Genomic DNA, 17,148 nt, shown 5'->3' with positions numbered 1-17,148 from the left:
TCATTCATAATGTATTTAATTCAGATTTTATGTGATAGACGAACACATTTGGGATAGTAAATGTAATACAACAGCCAATATTTTCACTTTACAACATTGTGTTGCTGCCACATAAAATCCCAGTGAACTACATAAAGGTTTGTGGTTGTAACAAGGTGTGTGAATACTTTTGCACTGCCACTGTAATTGCTGAGAGGCATTTTCCAGATCACAGTTGGACAGACTTTGATTTAATCACACGATGGCGTCTGCCTGATTTGTCCACCACCTGCACAGACAGCGGGAATTCTTCCAGAGGCAACAGGAAGGTTTGGCGGCACTTGCTGTGAAGAGTGCAGCTGCTGAAGAGAGCGGCCGCCGTAATTAGATGCTTTCGCTCCTACGGAGAAATTAAATGTATATTAACTTCCAGGTTACATGCATTAAAAGTGTGCAGAACAAATCAGACGTAAAACCGTAAGAAACAAGTTTATTTAATCTCAAGTAATGGAAAAAGAACGAAAAAGCACTCAAAAACAGTAAGATCTGTTCTCAGTATATACTTCTCCTGCTCTCTTTGTTCAAGTAATAGAAAATGCCGCTGTTTGCAGCCTGCTCACAGCTCTGCCAGAGACAAAATACTGCACTGCACACATCAGAGGTTAACGTTCACCTGGGAATGCTAGCAGCCATGTTTTCACTCTGATCTGATACTCTTTAAATCTTTTAGAAAACAAAACGTCTGTGCAAAACATTGATGTTCTCTCAAACACTACTGCGTTCAACATCGACTCATCACATTGTAGATCCACAATAGTCCTCACAATGACTGCTGTAGAATCGGATATCCAGAGTAACACCTTGATCAGAAAATACAACAAATACATGAGGAACATTCAAAAATCAGGGCTTGCGACTGAGCCGAGCAGAGCGTCTGTCAGCCTCTCTCATCTGCACTCCTGGTAATTGGGGACAGTCTGTGCCTTGTATAAATGAGAAGCTAAACACATGTTTATGCTTCCCAGTCATGTAAAAATCCTTCCACTGCTGGCGTGGACAAGTATCCACAGGAGGGTTCTGCACGTTCCTCTCTCGGTCCCTTGAAGTTTGAATGAACGGGTTAATCCAGAGGAGTTTGCTTTGGTCTTGGACAGGAAAGCAGAACAAAGCCCCTGAAAGCATCTCTGGAGGACGCGTCAGTCTGCTAACATTTCAGGTGTTTCTTGCTGGTCATGTCGTTCCAGATGCGGTGCATCTCTTCCGGGGAGATCTGGTGGACGGTGACTACCCGGCGGTAGCGGCAGAGACTGTACGCCATCTTCCAGTGGTTGAAGCCGCTGTTCTGGAAAGGGTGGATGCCTAACTTGCGGAGGCACACGCCAACGTAGACGTCCTCCAGGTGCAGTAGCCTGGTGTGTAAGGAGGTCTTGTATATGAGCTCGGCTACGTCTGCAGAGAAGACGTATCCTGTGCCAGAGCAGAACGGTGGGTACTTGCTTTCTGGGTAGAGATCCCTTGGCATGTACCACTTGCTGCGCATGTCTCTGATTGGCCCACCGTTGATGACATAGCCTGTAAAATACCTCCGCCTTGGCTTGGTGGTGGGCTTAAGGAGGTTATAGATGAGGTTCTCCATGTTGACAAAGATATCGCTGTCTGTTTTGAGAACATATTGAGACTTAGGGCAGAATGTGGCCACCCAGCGCATGCCCATCAGCGTTTTAAGTGTCAGGTTGTGGTACGAGTCGATAAAATCCTCCACGACTATGTCATGAAATATCTGACTCTCCTGCTCCACCATCTGGTTGAGGACGGTGTCTATGCTCCGGCCCAGTAGGAAGAGCGTGACCACGCGCACATCCGGAAAGGTTGTCTCGTCGCCCCATGTCTCCCTGATGGCCTGCCGAGCGTTGAACTCCTTGTGGGTGGTGCTGATCAGGATGACAAGGAAAGGCGGCTCAGCCTCGCACTTCTTGGCCTCGTTGATGAGGTAGCCGAAGTCGTGCGGGTTGAGCGAGCGCGTGCGGATGTTGCTGAACGTGGAGTTCTTGCTCACTTTGGGGGCCTTGCGCATCGGGATAGAAACTTGGCCCACGTAGGAAGAGGAAGGGCGGGAGCCGCTCAGGTACCACAGAGCGCTGGCCCAGCATACCACCGTCAGCAAGTACAAGCAGGAGACCTTAGAAGGCATCACTGTTCCCTGGGCTGGCATTATCAGCAGTGGCGGTAGTGTTGGAAAAGTTGAGGCCACACCTCCATGGGTAGCGTTAGAGCTGGCGGCGCAGCGTCTGGCTGCCTCCGCAACACCGCTGACATTAATTTCAGATAATGGGTCCTCTACCGACTACTGCTGGTGTTGTGATTGAGAAGGAGACGCCTTAAATCTGTAGCTTCACAGACTCCCATTGCAGCTCGGAGAAAGCTCCTCAATTCTCTGTTGTTGCATCTGGCAAAACAAAAACGGAAAGACAAATCAAAGCCATGTAATATAACAGCAGCAAAACCAGCGTGTTAACTAGTGGAACAGATTTTATATTCTGGACGAGGCATTTATAGAGGCACAGCACATTTTTTTCCCTCCCCATTTCATTACAGCCTATAAAATCAGCAGCTGTGCAGGCTTATCCTGTCACTGTGAAGAGAGAACTGTAGTTTGGAGAAAGAGAATATCGGAAGGAACACTGGGGCCCGCTCCGTCTTCAGTCCCACCACTCTCTGTTTGCAAATGCTGTTTATCTCGCTCTCATCCTCTTTGGACCAAGGCTGACAAATCAGAGCCACAGCAGCAACAGAGAGGAGGAGGAAGAGACGGATGGAGGCAGAGGAGGTGAAACGGTCTCACGAGATCAGATTAATATCCACTTCCTCTTCTCACTCTCCCACCTCTTCACTCTGCCGCCTCTCGCCTCATGTAGACTTTACATATTATTTTGTGAGCTGCACAGAACCTTGTTGCTAACCAAACACCTACAGCGTCTACATGCGCGCGCCATAAACTTTTATACATTTTGTCAAAACCTCAGTGTATGCTAGTAGAATTAAATGCAACAGAAAAAATAAAAAAATAACAATGGTCAAATGCAACAAGAAAATAAAACAAAGTGCCCCAAAAGGAGAAGGTTGTAGTAAAAAACTTGTTCTCAAGTATATGCCAATGTGAAACAATAATCAGTAAGTACACATATTTATTTACATCATATATATATACATCAAATATATATATATTTGATGTAGTTCAGATTTCATAAACACTTTAGCTTCACCAATATATAAACTGATTTCTTTAATTATCAACTATCATTAGCAATAACCAAAACTTCAACCCGGATGCCAAACGTTGTTCAGCTGAATATTTAACAAAACTGTCAAGTAAATTAGCATTTTAGAATTTATCTGGAAAAATGGAGAAGCTGGGTGAGCTAAACAAAAAAGAATTAGCTCTGCTATTATTGCATTACATGATTAATAAGTATGCCAATTAGCTGCATGTATATGAATTCTTCTGGAGAAAAATGCAGCTCTGGTGGTGGCAGTATCATTCTGGGGTTGATGCTACGCCCAAGCAGAGAGAGGGAAGCCGGTCAGAGCTGAACAGAGGCGATTTAGGAGGATCACCAGCTGACAATATTTATCACATTTGAGTGGATTTGGGAGATGATAGATGTGCGGCTAAGAGTCTGTTTGCTGTCAGAACGTCAAAGTAAATTAAATCCCATCTTTTCAAAGACTCTTATTCGCTCCAGATATGCTGTAATCTCCTGTGATGTGACAGCAGCTCTGCATACCACAAGCGACGAAAGAAAAAAAAAAAAAATCAGATTAGAGATGGCACATTCTGCAGAGATGCCTCTGGTGTTGTGTTCTAAGATAGACGGGCTGGAGATGCGAGCGGCTCGTTCCTTTATCAAGCCGTGGATTCGGTTGTGTCTTGCGGGACCGCGATTGGTCTTTTCATCAAGGCGTTTGTTCCTCCTCCCTCCACTATCTCTTCCCTCTCCCTCTGAAGCAGATTCATCAATCTCATGGTCCAGTAGAAGCCATCTCATCACGGCTGCTTTCCCACACCCCCTTCCCTCGGCGTGCCCTCAATCACACCCTCCGTCTCTGCTTCACTGAATGCTTGATCCATCTTTATATGTCTCGCTGCCTTCCTCCTCCGCCTCTCCTCAGCCTTTTATTGTTTTTGTCTAGTTTTAGGCCTCCTACACCATCATCTTCCTTTGCTCACATCACTTGAAACTCTATTTACCCTCTCTGCCATGCTCTATTTTTTTCTTCTAGGGAGGAGTTAACAATCCTTTTTATTCTTATTTTTTTCTAACTTCTTGACAGCTCCTACCTGCTACCTAAGCTTCTTTAAAAGAAAAAACCCTCACCAAATTATCATATTCACCCTATATTGTCGACCTTACTCCCAATCTTCCTGTTAGAGCGTCACCTTGCTTTGCCTCAGGGAAGGTTTATTGGATTCATAAACCCGCAAAAAATATTTTACACTCACTTTTCCAGCAACCGGAACAAGCAATATCCTCCAGAGTGATGCACCTCACAGGATTCTGAGACTTTGCTTCCACGTGTAGTAAACTGAGAGATGGATGTACAGTGTCATGCTGCTCTGTGGCTTTGAAATGCATTAGCAGTCGGCAGATGACCTCTTTGCTACATGTTTTGCTTTTAGGAAATTCTACAAGGCGAAACAGTTTTCCAACTTTGTGCGACTTGAAGTAGGGATGTGCTGAGAGGTTAACTGCACACATTTCTAGAGAAGTGTCTAAAATTCAAAAAGCATTTTGCTTGGTTATGAGTAACTATTAAGTGTCCAAGGCAAATATTACCAAGCTGTAGCACATCTGATTTTCAGAAAATAATAGGCGAGTAGTTTACAGTCTCTGTTATTGCCTAAGTAGTGTTAGGTATTAAGAATGAAAGCTAATAAAACTACTAAAACATGAAAACAAATTAAAAAGCTGATATAAATTTCAATAATCTTTAAGATTTTTAATGTATTAAGTATCAGTCTTAATCAGGTATTAAATTAAATGGCATCTAAAATGGTTTGTGGACAGTTTTGGGAATTTGCGACTCAACTTGTCAACAGAGAAAGTAGCACTGCTGCGTTATTTTATGTCCCAGTGTACTTTTAGCACTGTTAATACCGATATGCTAATGAGCGCAAGCTGCTTGCTACAGCAGATTGTGAAAAACCCGTTTTGGAAACTGCAGCATGGTGGCTACATTTTAGCATTAGAGAGTTTAGCTTTGCTAGCAGCTGAGATAAGGAACAAACAAGATCGACCCTCTAATTTATTGTTAACTTTGGCATGATTTTTTTGTTGTTGTTGTTTTCTGGTTCATTCAGGAGGTAATTGTTTGGACCTGTTACACTTTCCAGATTTGTAAAAGCCATGAATCATTTTACTTTCACTTCAGCATAATGTGTTACGTGACAAAATGTAGAAGAAGAAGAAAAATAAAGGGCTTTGAGTAGTTTAGCACGGTGCTGCATATAGAGCCATAAAAGGCTAGCAAGGTTACGTGGTGACTAAGTGCTACTTTTATGTAGCTCCATAATGAATGCCTTGCTTATAAAACCAAGCTAATAGTTAAAAACCACCTCACTGCAGTGTAAACATACATTAGCATGAAAATAAAGCAGAAAGAAATCACAGTTATTTTCGACAGCCAGTCGCAAGACTCGGTACTGGCAGCGGGACCTGTTGTCATGACAGCACGGCGACGAGCCACAGGAGAACCGAGTGAAAGAAAATGATGAGAAATAAAGCAGGCTTTCAACTATATGCTGGTGTTAAGTGTTGGGGTTGAATGCCGCCCCCTCCCCGTCACATGGGAGAGGATTTTAGGCCTGAACTGAGCTTTTCTGCACTAGTTATTGCTCCATTACTCCTCACGTTATGATCGCCTGCACGTGGCACAAAAGTCAGCTGGTAAAACAGAATACTAAATTCAGTGCAGTAATGAAACATTCATGCACTTCTTAAGCATTAGCCCTTTCCAGTGATTTTTTTTTTTTTAACAGTTAAAACTAAAATTAAATTGAAAAAAACCTCACTTGTACTAACTTTATTTCGAGACTCTCAAGTAATTTGGAAACATCTTTTTATGCCTGATTGTATCATATGGGGAGAATTTTATTCTCATTGCAGACTTATTTCAACAGAATACCAGTTTAGAAACTTCAGCGCTGTGGAACAGCTGCTATAAAAAGTCAGGATCATAACAACCTAACATCTGTCCAGACCTTGTATTCGGCCGTATCTTTGGAATTCACTCATTTTGACCACGAGGAACACAGTTAGGACACTTAGCCTACATGCTGCTCTGCATCCTCTCTGGATGTCCTGGTGCAGAACTAAAAACATAAAATATTAATAATGATTAAAGTTGCAGCAGAAGACTGCTCTGAAACTGACCCGATGACAGGAATCCCTCAGAGATGTCCTACCTTTCAGCTTCGTAAGTTGGTGGACACTTTTTGTCTCTGCATTAGTTTTTTTGCTTGTTTTTTTTCGGTGATTATCACATTTTGTAACATTAGAGCTGCAAACTTCAACGCATTTTACTGAGACCTTAAGCAATAAAAAACAAAGATCCAAATGTCTTTCTTCCAGTCAATTCCATAAAGGCCTTAAATTCATGCAAAATATAAGTTAGCCTTAAATATGTTAATCATAGGTCTTAAATTTTGTCAGTATTATGTGATCTTGTATGTGTAGATTTTTTGTCTTCTCTCGCTGGATTTTTTTTTTTTTAATCAGACAAAAGTTTGGAACATTTTTGCATTTTATGACTTGAGGTAGTTGAGGCTACTGCTAACTAGCTGCTAATAAGCCCCTGCTAGCTAGATTTAAAAAAAAAATCTATCATGGGTAAGTACGAATTTATCACCAGTTTATTTAAGAGCAGTGTTTGTTTCCAAACAGACTCTAGAATGTTCCTCTATTTTTATAGTTTTTTCAGTCTTAAATTTAATCCAAGACTTTTTGAGACTTTAACAAGGTCTTTTTAAGACCTTTAAAGGTCTTAAAACGTCTTAAATTCGACCTGTTACAGACCACGGTATCATTTTTCTTCCACTTATTGGTTTGTCTTGGTCTGTCAGACAAAAATTTCCATTAAACATTTTAACGTTTGCAGTGAAATCAAACAAATTAGTAATAAATTAAACATAAATAAATACTTAAGCAAATCACTGTGTGCTGCTCCCTGAATCAGCTCTTAGTGCTGAGAGAATCGTTACATAAGCTGTGGAAAGAAGCTCTGCCTCCAGATCTAAAGACTTAAACACCCTAGAAATCTATTAGAAGTTTATGACACAAACAGTATTCCACTGGGAGATCCTAAAACACTCTTAAGGTTGTTTTCCTTTAAGAACACAAACTTCTCCAACTGTGAGACTTGAGATCTGTGAGAGCATGGAGAGAAAAGCTAAAACATACTATATCTTTACGTCACAGGACATTCATCAGGCAAGCTGCAGCATAAAAGGAGGTTTAACTGATTTTACTTCTAGTTTATGACTCATTGCTTTAAGTCAGGGGTCTCAAACTCCAGTCCTCGAGGACCGCAGTCCTGCAACTTTTAGTTGTGCCTCTGCTGCACCACACCTGAATAGAATAATTAAGGCTCTGGAGAACTGATCTACACAAGGTGGAGGTAATTAAGCCATTTCATTCCAGGGTTTTGTACCTGTGGCACATCTAAAAACTGCAGGACTGTGGCCCTCCAGGACTGGAGTTTGAGACCCCTGAATTAAGTTATCAAATAAATTTGTAATTCAATAAATATGTCTTCTTTTAATGCTTTAATTCATCTCTGTTTTTCTGTTTCACATTCAGCTGATACTAAACCTCAGATATCGGTATTGGAAGTGCACAAAGTGGATCGGTCCATCCCCAGGTTACAAGAATGGCCGTTTACCACAATCAGAATGATTTTTGCACAGTGATTTTTGATCTGATGAGTCTAATATGAGTCAGACATTCAAATAGATGTGATGTTGCGTTTCTCCTGGGGCGAGAGAGGAATCAGCTGCATCATCTTTGACCTCCATGCTTCGGTTCAAAAAGCTGGAAGGCCATAGAGGAGTGGGAGTTGTGATATCAATCGTTTGATGTTGCGCCCGATAATTGATTACAGTCATTAGTGGCGCGTGGCGTGACCTTGCTGGCAGGGTGGGGGGAGGGGCTGACTCTGGAGCGTGAGTCAGCGAGGGAAAACAAAGAGGTCGGTGTAACAGACTGCACTGCGCCGCGCGCGTTTGGGGCGGAGGGACGGGGGCCGACGCATCTGAAGGTAAATAAATCATACTCTGATGTCGGTGCTGACATCTTACATCCTCGCTGCCTGCTTCCATATTACAGATCTAACGACTGGCAGGGGGGAAGAAATAGCGAGCCGCCTCCATCAATTCTGCTTTTTCATGACTGCTGATTTAAGGAATGCTGTCAAAAATGTTCAGTTCTTTACAGTGCTGTATAATGATGTGGTAATAGTATCTGAACGTGAGGCATGACCTGCGAATATCACTCACTGGCAAAAATATAAAGTGAGTGGATAATACATACAGAGAAAAAAAAACAACAACAACTCCAGAGAGTGGAGTGTGTATTGTATTAGAATGAGTGTGTACGCTCTATGATTACAGAGCGAGCAGGTCGCCTGAGGGAAGAAACTCAAACACTTTCCCTTCAAAACCAAACAGACTTGATGGTCTGAGGGCTGCAAGATGAGAGGAATGGACTGCTGTCTTCGTATATTTGGGTTTTTTTGACACTTCTCTAAACCCATAAAATCAACTGTTGGAGTTTCATCTACAAAACCAGTTTTAGATTTTCATATATTGAAGAAATAATGCAAGTTGCGTAGTGAAAAGGCAAATTTTTATTAGAAATCACCAACTTTTTACAGTGTACGAAACGGATCGAGTTAAATTCTAAATATTAGTTAACATTATTTGAGTTATTTATGTAAATTTATTGTAAATTAGTTTTTAATTGACTTAAATATGTGCACTATAAAAAAATCAGTTTTTGATTCAGCCATAAAACATTTAAAATGTCCAACGAGTCCTGGATAAAGAATTTAGCATTGCACAGTTAGCATGTTCAGCATTAAGCAGAGAAGTAAGGCTAAAACATTTATGGCATGTATTATATATACAAATATTTCCTCAGCAAAAGTGGTAAACTCATAAATGGTTGGTAAAGTGTTATGCTGGAACAAGTGTCCAGATTTAGCTAGCTTAGCAACAACACTAATACTGGGAAAATGTATCATAATCACCCAGATGGACTTGATATGATTTAAAAGTATAAACATCCCATTTTGGACTGAGGAATTTGTAACATAATATTATGCATCAACAAACAATAAAATATTACTAAAATAGTAAGAAATATAGAGCGAGAGCTAGTATGTAGACTTTATTCCTAAAATCCGCAACAATAGCAGGTTATTAGCATTAGCATTGTAGCTAAACATTAAACCTGGATGCCACTTTTTGAAATCTCTCGTGTAGTTTCCCAGCTGATATGTGCCTTTCATTGGCAACATGTTGACTTCTTTACGATTTGTCAAAAACATATTTCCAAATGACGATTAAAATGAAAATTTTTTTAAATGGCCATTATTAAACGCCCAACATTCTTTTTTTATAGTGTGGCGTTAACTGAACTGCACAAAACGCAGCCAGTGTTTCCATCTGCAACCCAAGCTCAACATCTTGTCTCCAGCTACTGCATGTGAACGCTCATCAGACTGTCGAATCGTCACAGAGAGAGAAAACTAAAAGCTGTCTGCGCTTTTGATCCTCTTTCACTCCAATCTTCTGTAAAGTCTGCCAGCTTTAAAACTCCGAAAAAAGGGATAATTAATGAGACAAATTTAAAAGCAGCGGCCAGATTGGTTCGCATCCCACCTAATATGGAAGAGGCTCAATTAAAACGTCAGGGCTGGACAGCTTCCAGCGCCTGCAACTCTGCTGCGGCTGCTCACATAATAAAAGGCTGGATAATCGCCGAAGAGCAGCACAAGCAGCTGGATAATCAGTATTAGCGGCCACAGGCAGGACACTCTGGCCTGCTGCGGAGCCTCTGAATGCAAAGCAGCTTTGGAGTGACAGAGGAAATGGGATATCAATAGCAGCCAACAGATTTGGCTGCGCTCTATCCCCACTCCAGAGCCAGACTTGAGCCCAAACTGTGCCGGGGCGGAGCGCTCCGTGGCCAAACAAAGTTCCCACAAGACTGACGAGGCTAAAAAGGACATTGTGATTACTCAAACTTCTGCTGAGGCGGTTTAGTTGTCTCCAAATCATTATGAAGCCCGAAGAAAATGATTTATTTGACAAATAAGATTCCAAAAGATGCAGCAGACATTTACTTTCTCCCCCTAAACGCAGTGCGCCGGTACCTTCCTGAGCAAACTCATTAGTGATGCGATCTCAGGATAAATCCAGCTGTTCTGGGATGTGGAGGCCTCAGGGGTCGGTTAGTAAACAAGCAGCATCGTGGAGACCAAGGAACGCAGCAGACGGGTCAGGGCTGAAGGTACAGAGAGGTTTAAAGAAGAATTACCTTAACAAAAATAAAATCAGATACAACTGAAAACTACAGGTGCACCGATTAAAGTCTCGGGGCCGATTATTGATCTTTAAAAAGCCTGACTTGCCAGTTTTGACTGATACCAATTTTTTTTGTCTGAAAAGTTGCCAAGTTGATAATAATGGGATCACTGTTGTTAACGGCAACCTTTGTGGAGACAGAAAAATCAGTCATGTTTTCTTGGCCGATTACTAAACTTGTCTCAATTAGCAGTTAATCGCATAAGGGATGATTAATTAATGAGTTCATTGACCGGATAACGACTAACTGATAAGTGGCCATTTTCCTAATAAACTAGACTTTTCTCATACCAATATCAACCATGTTCTTTCCAAAACAAAAAACAAAAAAAACAGTTTTTTATGGTTTCAGTTGTGTTTTATTTTGAATCCTGACAACATCCTTCAGTTCCAGTGTCAAAAATAAAGCTTACTGGTCTTTGAGAGAGTGAACTTACATTTTGATCAAAATATTACTTAAAAATAGACTCAAAGCAACAATATTATCGCTTATTGCAATCATTTCAGGGACAATTTATTGGCGTAAGATTTATTGTGACATCGTTAAAAATTGGACATCTCAGCTTGATTCATGGCGGCGATACATTTGACTGGCCGTCTGGGTGACACTGCAATTCTGCAGCAGGTGAACTCAACGCTGCATCAGGCAGAGCGGGGGCAACGCCCCGACATGACACATGAATTATGTTAATCACACTGAGGCGTTCTCAGAGTAAAAACGGCCTGCGACGCCAGCTGGGCGCGACGCCGAGGCAAACCCAGACGGCTCAGTTAAAGTAAAAGCATTTAAGGAGTGGTATGGATCAGCGAGGTGGGAATAAAGCTCAAAGATCTGGCGGCAGCAGTCAGGATTAATGGCGGTGATGAAACGTAACAGCTGGAGTCACGGGAGAGCCGGAGAGCCGGAGCAGCCCGGGGCCAGATGCTGCTCGCCTTTTAAAACTTCTGCATTATCCGGGGCCAACTTCTGATGAGCGCTCGTCTTCTGCGGCGGCCTTCAACACGATCAGGGGCTCGTACTTTAAAAGCTGCTTTGCCGGCCACTGCCAGCTTTGTTTCTGCAGCGTCAGGAATCTGCAGTGGGACAACGCCACACAATGCTCCAAGAACACATTTTGAGGCCCATTCTAAGCCAACATCCCTTGGAGGTTTCTTTGCTAAATGCATTAGCCATCTATAAATTTAAGAGGCATTAAACTTCAATGACTTTCTCAATAAGAGGGCTTATATTTTTTGTAACAAATTTCATTTTTCCAAACATAATGCAACAAAAGGTATTTTCAGTGGTCAGTTACTATGCAAAACTGGCAACCTGGCAACTATTGCTAAGACAATTCCATTTTCTAATAGACATGTGATGTGCCACTTCTGGGAACTTTGTAGCTGGCAGCCATCTTGGTAGGTATCCGTAACCAACTGTCATGACAGTTGCTATGGAGTTGCTATGACAGCAATCAACAAGCCTCAGGCTTAGAAGTTGCGCTCACATTGTTCCTATCTAATTTATAAATAACTGTTACTCTAAAACCTTTGTGGTTTGTCTATGCTTTGCCTACCAAGATGGCGGTTCAGTGGTGCCGATCTCTTCCGGTTCAGACTTGTAGGAACTAAGTCTGAACCGGTAATGGACAGGTAATGAAGATATGTGAGAAGGTTCATGCTTGTGTTTCAAAAAGTGAACACATTTTGAATTTAGCATCCTAAAAAGTGTGAACGAAAGTAAATTGTGTTTTTGCAGCATTTCATTAATATTACAGAGAAAGGATGAGCATTCTGTTTACTTGCTATGATGCGAGCTGAAATCCTGTTTTCTATCCCTGCCTAAAGATTCAGTGCCGTTCATCCTGAACTTATTGATTCGGGGTTCAAAGGTCAGAGCTAATCTCACCTCAGAAAGAGTTCATTCTCAGTCATATCAGGTAATCTGCGGATCACACAGCTCGACACGCGCTTGCTTTCGGACTCAAAAACAAATCCAAGAAGGCGATCGATACATCAGCCTGCATTGGAACACACACACCAACCTCCAAGATGTCCCTTTGGTCAACATTTTACCTTTTAAACAGTCAATCTCCATCTCTTATGATGATATCTGAACCACCTACCTGGATAATCTCACTGGGTTTTTCTCTGCTGCTGTCAGTAAAGCAATAAATTGGTGTTACATACTATTGGGGGAGTATCATATCCTGGAGGAAACCTTTTATTAAAATATCCACAAAGTAATAATAGTAGAGTGACAGGCGGCTCCGAGTGATTCGAAAAGAGAGGCAGAAATATTCACATCAGTTTCTGAGGACAAAACGTGAACCCGAGCGAGGTGAACGGCATGCCAATGATTCATGCTAAAGTGTTTCGCTCTGAAAAATGAGGCATCCACCAAATGGAGGGAAAAAAAAAATAAAAAAAAAGAAAGAAAGAGTGCCACTTCACCTGATTATGGAACGGAGGAAAAATTTGGATAAGTGATCTTCCATTCTGGGCTCAAATTGGCAATTTAGACACTTGGTTGATAAAATTAGATCCCTCCTAAGTACACCCTGCTCTCCACTGAAAGAATAATGAACGGCGATTTGAGCTGGAGACTATTTCCCGAAAAAGAACAACGGATGCGGTGCAGCCGTCAGCCTGCAGCGGTTTTACTCTGGTTTCCTACATGGCTGTTTTTAGGTCAAAAGTCCAGACTTTCCATCCCCTATGTTTAATCAGACATGGGGTCAGTTTTTCTTCCATTGCTTTAAAGTCCTTTTGACAAGACGCCAGAGGAAATCGCACAGTAAATCATCTAGTACACACTCCTCACATTGGAATAATAAAATCACCATTACCAACGTCCATATTTAAATGCTTATTATCCACTCTAGAGGAAACTTTAATGCATACGCTTCTGTAGAAGACAGGAAGGTTGAATCCATCACAGACAAATTGCTGCATTTCATCACACTTAATGATTAGCATATTAGCATTTTGCAAAATGTTCCATCCGTAAGGCTGAGTTGAGAAAACACAGAGACCAACGAACCAGGAGTGTTTAATGTGGTTTTAAATATTAACAACCCTCAAGCTTTTTCTCATGTGTGATCTTACTCTTACTAACGGGGGTTTAATGGACAGATCAACACGAAGTAGAACCGAAATGGAAACTGGAACGTGGGGTGGGAGATCAAATTTATATCATTTTTAGAATACTGATATAAGTTTCTGAGCTTATAAACTCTCATTAATATCTTCTAAACAAAAGCAGCACCAATGAAAGTTTTTACAAGACAAGTGTAGCCTAATGTGTTTGATTTCTTAAATGTGGGAGAACATGGTTCACCTATGACTTCTGGAAACTTTTATTAATATCTTAAAAACGATAGCAGCACAAGGTCAAATCTTTGCAGACCAAACAAAATTTTTGCCGAACAAATGAATATTTTTGCCACACCAAGGTGGTGGGAGGTAATTTCACTCAGGTTCTCTCCACGTCTCTGAGATTTGTCATCAATTTTGCACCAACTGCAGAAGTTATGAAGCATAATCAGAATTATGTCTCTCCGGTTGGCAAAAGGCAGTCATGTTAACATCTGGGGAGCCAGGAAGTGTGAAGGACGCTGTCATGTCTGGACTTCTTTTCATACCCAATATTCACACTTATTAATTTAACCTGGTAAACATCTGGAAAGAGGCTGTTGGGGGGCGGAAGATTAGCTCCACTGCAAACATTCAAGCAAAGCATGTACAGCGTCGCAATCTGCTCACTGAATGCCACCGCTGTGCTTCACCCTGCCTCTTCAAGGGAGTTTGGGGGAGGAATGGGTTGGAGGGGGACTAGGAGTTATCAGTGAACACCATCTCAGTGCTGCCAGACAGACAGAGCATGGAACAGGCTGCACACATCCCCATTATACAGCAGGGTGCAGACAACTGCACCTGTCGAGATAACACGTAGCACTCTGGGCTATAACGGAGGAGGACACACACGATGCAGCGCAGGCAGAACATTCACAGAATTTTATCCAACTTGTCCTCACTTGCAGATGTCCCTTTGTGTTAAAAAAAAAAAGAATAAAGTCTTTTTTTTATGGTATTGTGTGCACACAGGTAGCCGTGCTCACACCTGCCTGGTGCCGTGATTTGGAGCTGACGGAGCTCCTCTTAGTGGCTCTGTTGAGACTGAAGAGGTGAGCGGATGCTGGATGAAGGGTCCAGTGGTAATTACCCTGTCTACTATCTCGTTCACCACACACACACACACACACACACTGCTGATGGCAGCATAGGATGAGGACATGCAGCTTCAGCACTCCTCACTGTAAATAACAGTCCCCTACTGAGGGGGCACAGGGAGCAGCACTCATCCTGCAGAGTCTCCAGAGCCAAGGTCTGGCAGGGTAGGTGTACAGTCTGCAGGATGCAGAAAACTATACACACCATCGGTTTATATTTGGGCCTAAAGATTTCATTTTGGTGAACATTGTTTTGCACAAAATTATTGTTAGATAACCAAAGTTATTCTGCTCAGTTTTCATTTCTGGGCCTCTTGTTACTTTAAATCCATAAAGTGCTGTTGGCCACGCCCCCTAACAACGTTTACACTCACATGTGAAAAAGGCTGCAGACAGTTGTTCAATTATACAACTGTACATCTTTGAAAAGCAGAAGTGGGGCCTCCTGTGCAACCAACAATAATGCACCAAGTGGTTTCCTGAATGGTAAGTCAACAACAAAACACTCCCAGCAGCCATTGTACAGCGCAGGCACCAGTAAAACCAGCAAACCAACTGTGCTGGAGACCTGATTTGGTTGCTTTGGTGACGAGCTAGGCTTTGCTACGGTTACAAGGTGAAGAGCAGATCCTGTTGATTTGTGACTTCACATTCTTAAGGATTTAAAAAAAGAAAAAAAAAAACTTGGGCTGTTTTTAGAAGCAGGAGAAACTAGAAGTATAAAAATATGCAAAATGTTAATTTTGCATAATAAGTCCCCTTTAATCAATTCTGAAAAGAATTGGCTTGTGATTAATAAAAATAATCCTCATGAATAAGACTTTCCTAATAATTTTGCAGTTGTTTGGTTGCAACCTTGGAGCATATGAAATGCTTTAGCGGTATCTATGCTAGCATAAAGCGCTACCTAAAATAAATGTCTGGATTGTTTGGGCTCTTTGTTTCAAGAAATGAAAACAACAAATTTTCCCAAGGCAATAATGAGAAATTAATCCTGACAAAAGTGCTCCATGTTTGTATACAAACCTAAATCCACTGAAATCCCAGGTGGAATCAAATACTGTTCTGTGTTTCAGGCATTGATGCAACTTATAATTAACTAGTAAAACAATTAAACTGAGATCTGTAATCAGCTTATGTTGCCTGCTAAGGCTGCATTTTCATGGAGAGCCTCATTGAGTTCGAATCCCAGAAACGATGAGCTGAATTTGAATTAAACTAACGGGTACGTGACACACAGTGTATGTTTAAAGACTGGCAATAAATCCTTCATCATGTTTGAACTTAGATTTAGAATCTAGAATCTGTTCTATAGCATATATTTTATTGCTGTTTTAGATGTTAATGATCATGACAGGCACTGATCAATGTCTGAAGAATATTGTTATTTTTTTTTACTGTATAAGGTCTTAAATGTACAGTTTACATCATAAATATATCTAAAGTGTTTCCTCATTTAATCTGCATTTATATTAGTTTATATAAGAGTTGATGAAAACATAAAATCTGATGTTTAGAACCTAAGTACTTATTGTTTTATTAGCAATAATTTCTTGTTTTATCCGCCTGTTACTGTTTAATTGTGTGGCTCCACTGGTTAAATGTCAGTCTTATCTCTGTAAAACACTTTGTGTTCCACTTGACTCTGTAAAGCCTCCATAAATAATGTCTGATTGATTGAATATTTGCTTAGCAGTGTACGCCAGACAGTGGAGAAGTGGACCGAAAATCTTTGGGGAAAAACTTATGGAAGTCCAATCCTGCAAAAATGCTACCAACTATAGAAATAAATGGCTTGGTGAAGTAATTAATATGCCAAATATTACATTCAAAAAATAAAAAGCACTTTCCCATGTTATTTGTTTATACAGTAACAAATTTATGTTTATCCTTTTCAGGAGTATTAATTTAACAATATCACTACTATTTAATTGGAAGTTTTCTAGCCATTCTTAATATAAATTAAAAATCCTGTTAAGAGTAAGAGTGTAATGGTGCAGCTTAGTGAATGCTTCCAACACTGAAATGAAATTCTTTGTGGTGTCTATTGCCCTATAAAGACATTCCCAAAGTCAAAACAAACCAATCCCCTTCATTATCGCAGAATTGAGCTGGTGGACTGAATGAGTGGCGTGATAACCCGCGGTTCGGCTGACCACAGCTGCCTAGGGGTCTCTGCTGAGGCCGTTATCTCCAGCCAGCATGCGGTCCGGTCAGAGGCCACGCCGCCCAGCGCGCCCCTGGTAAATAAATGATTTCACCCGTCAGAGCTGCTCAGCTTCAGCTGCACTAGACAGTTTGAGTCGGCATGTGAGT

The 17,148-nt window shown here is 41.3% G+C and overlaps 1 protein-coding gene across 12 annotated transcripts in view; it reads right to left on the bottom strand.

The window, feature by feature from the left end:
* Positions 1 to 453: 453 nt before the first annotated feature.
* Positions 454 to 17,148, bottom strand: part of LOC122827418 (beta-1,3-galactosyltransferase 1-like) — a 105,150-nt gene continuing 88,455 nt past the window's right edge. For 9 of the 12 annotated variants that reach the window (XM_044110346.1, XM_044110347.1, XM_044110345.1 and 6 more), the window contains one exon: positions 454 to 2,425. In XM_044110346.1, coding sequence (XP_043966281.1) covers positions 1,184 to 2,191 — 1,008 coding nt within the window. In that variant the 5' untranslated portion in view covers positions 2,192 to 2,425 and the 3' untranslated portion in view covers positions 454 to 1,183. Of the gene's footprint in view, positions 2,426 to 10,410; positions 10,542 to 10,956; positions 11,696 to 17,148 lie in introns of those variants that run through there. The other 3 variants (XM_044110351.1, XR_006370060.1, XR_006370061.1) reach the window with 3 other exon arrangements.

This window comes from Gambusia affinis, linkage group LG24 (genome assembly GCF_019740435.1).
Source record: "Gambusia affinis linkage group LG24, SWU_Gaff_1.0, whole genome shotgun sequence".
In the NCBI taxonomy this organism is placed as follows: domain Eukaryota; kingdom Metazoa; phylum Chordata; class Actinopteri; order Cyprinodontiformes; family Poeciliidae; genus Gambusia; species Gambusia affinis.
This window is presented reverse-complemented; position numbering and strand designations above follow the sequence as displayed.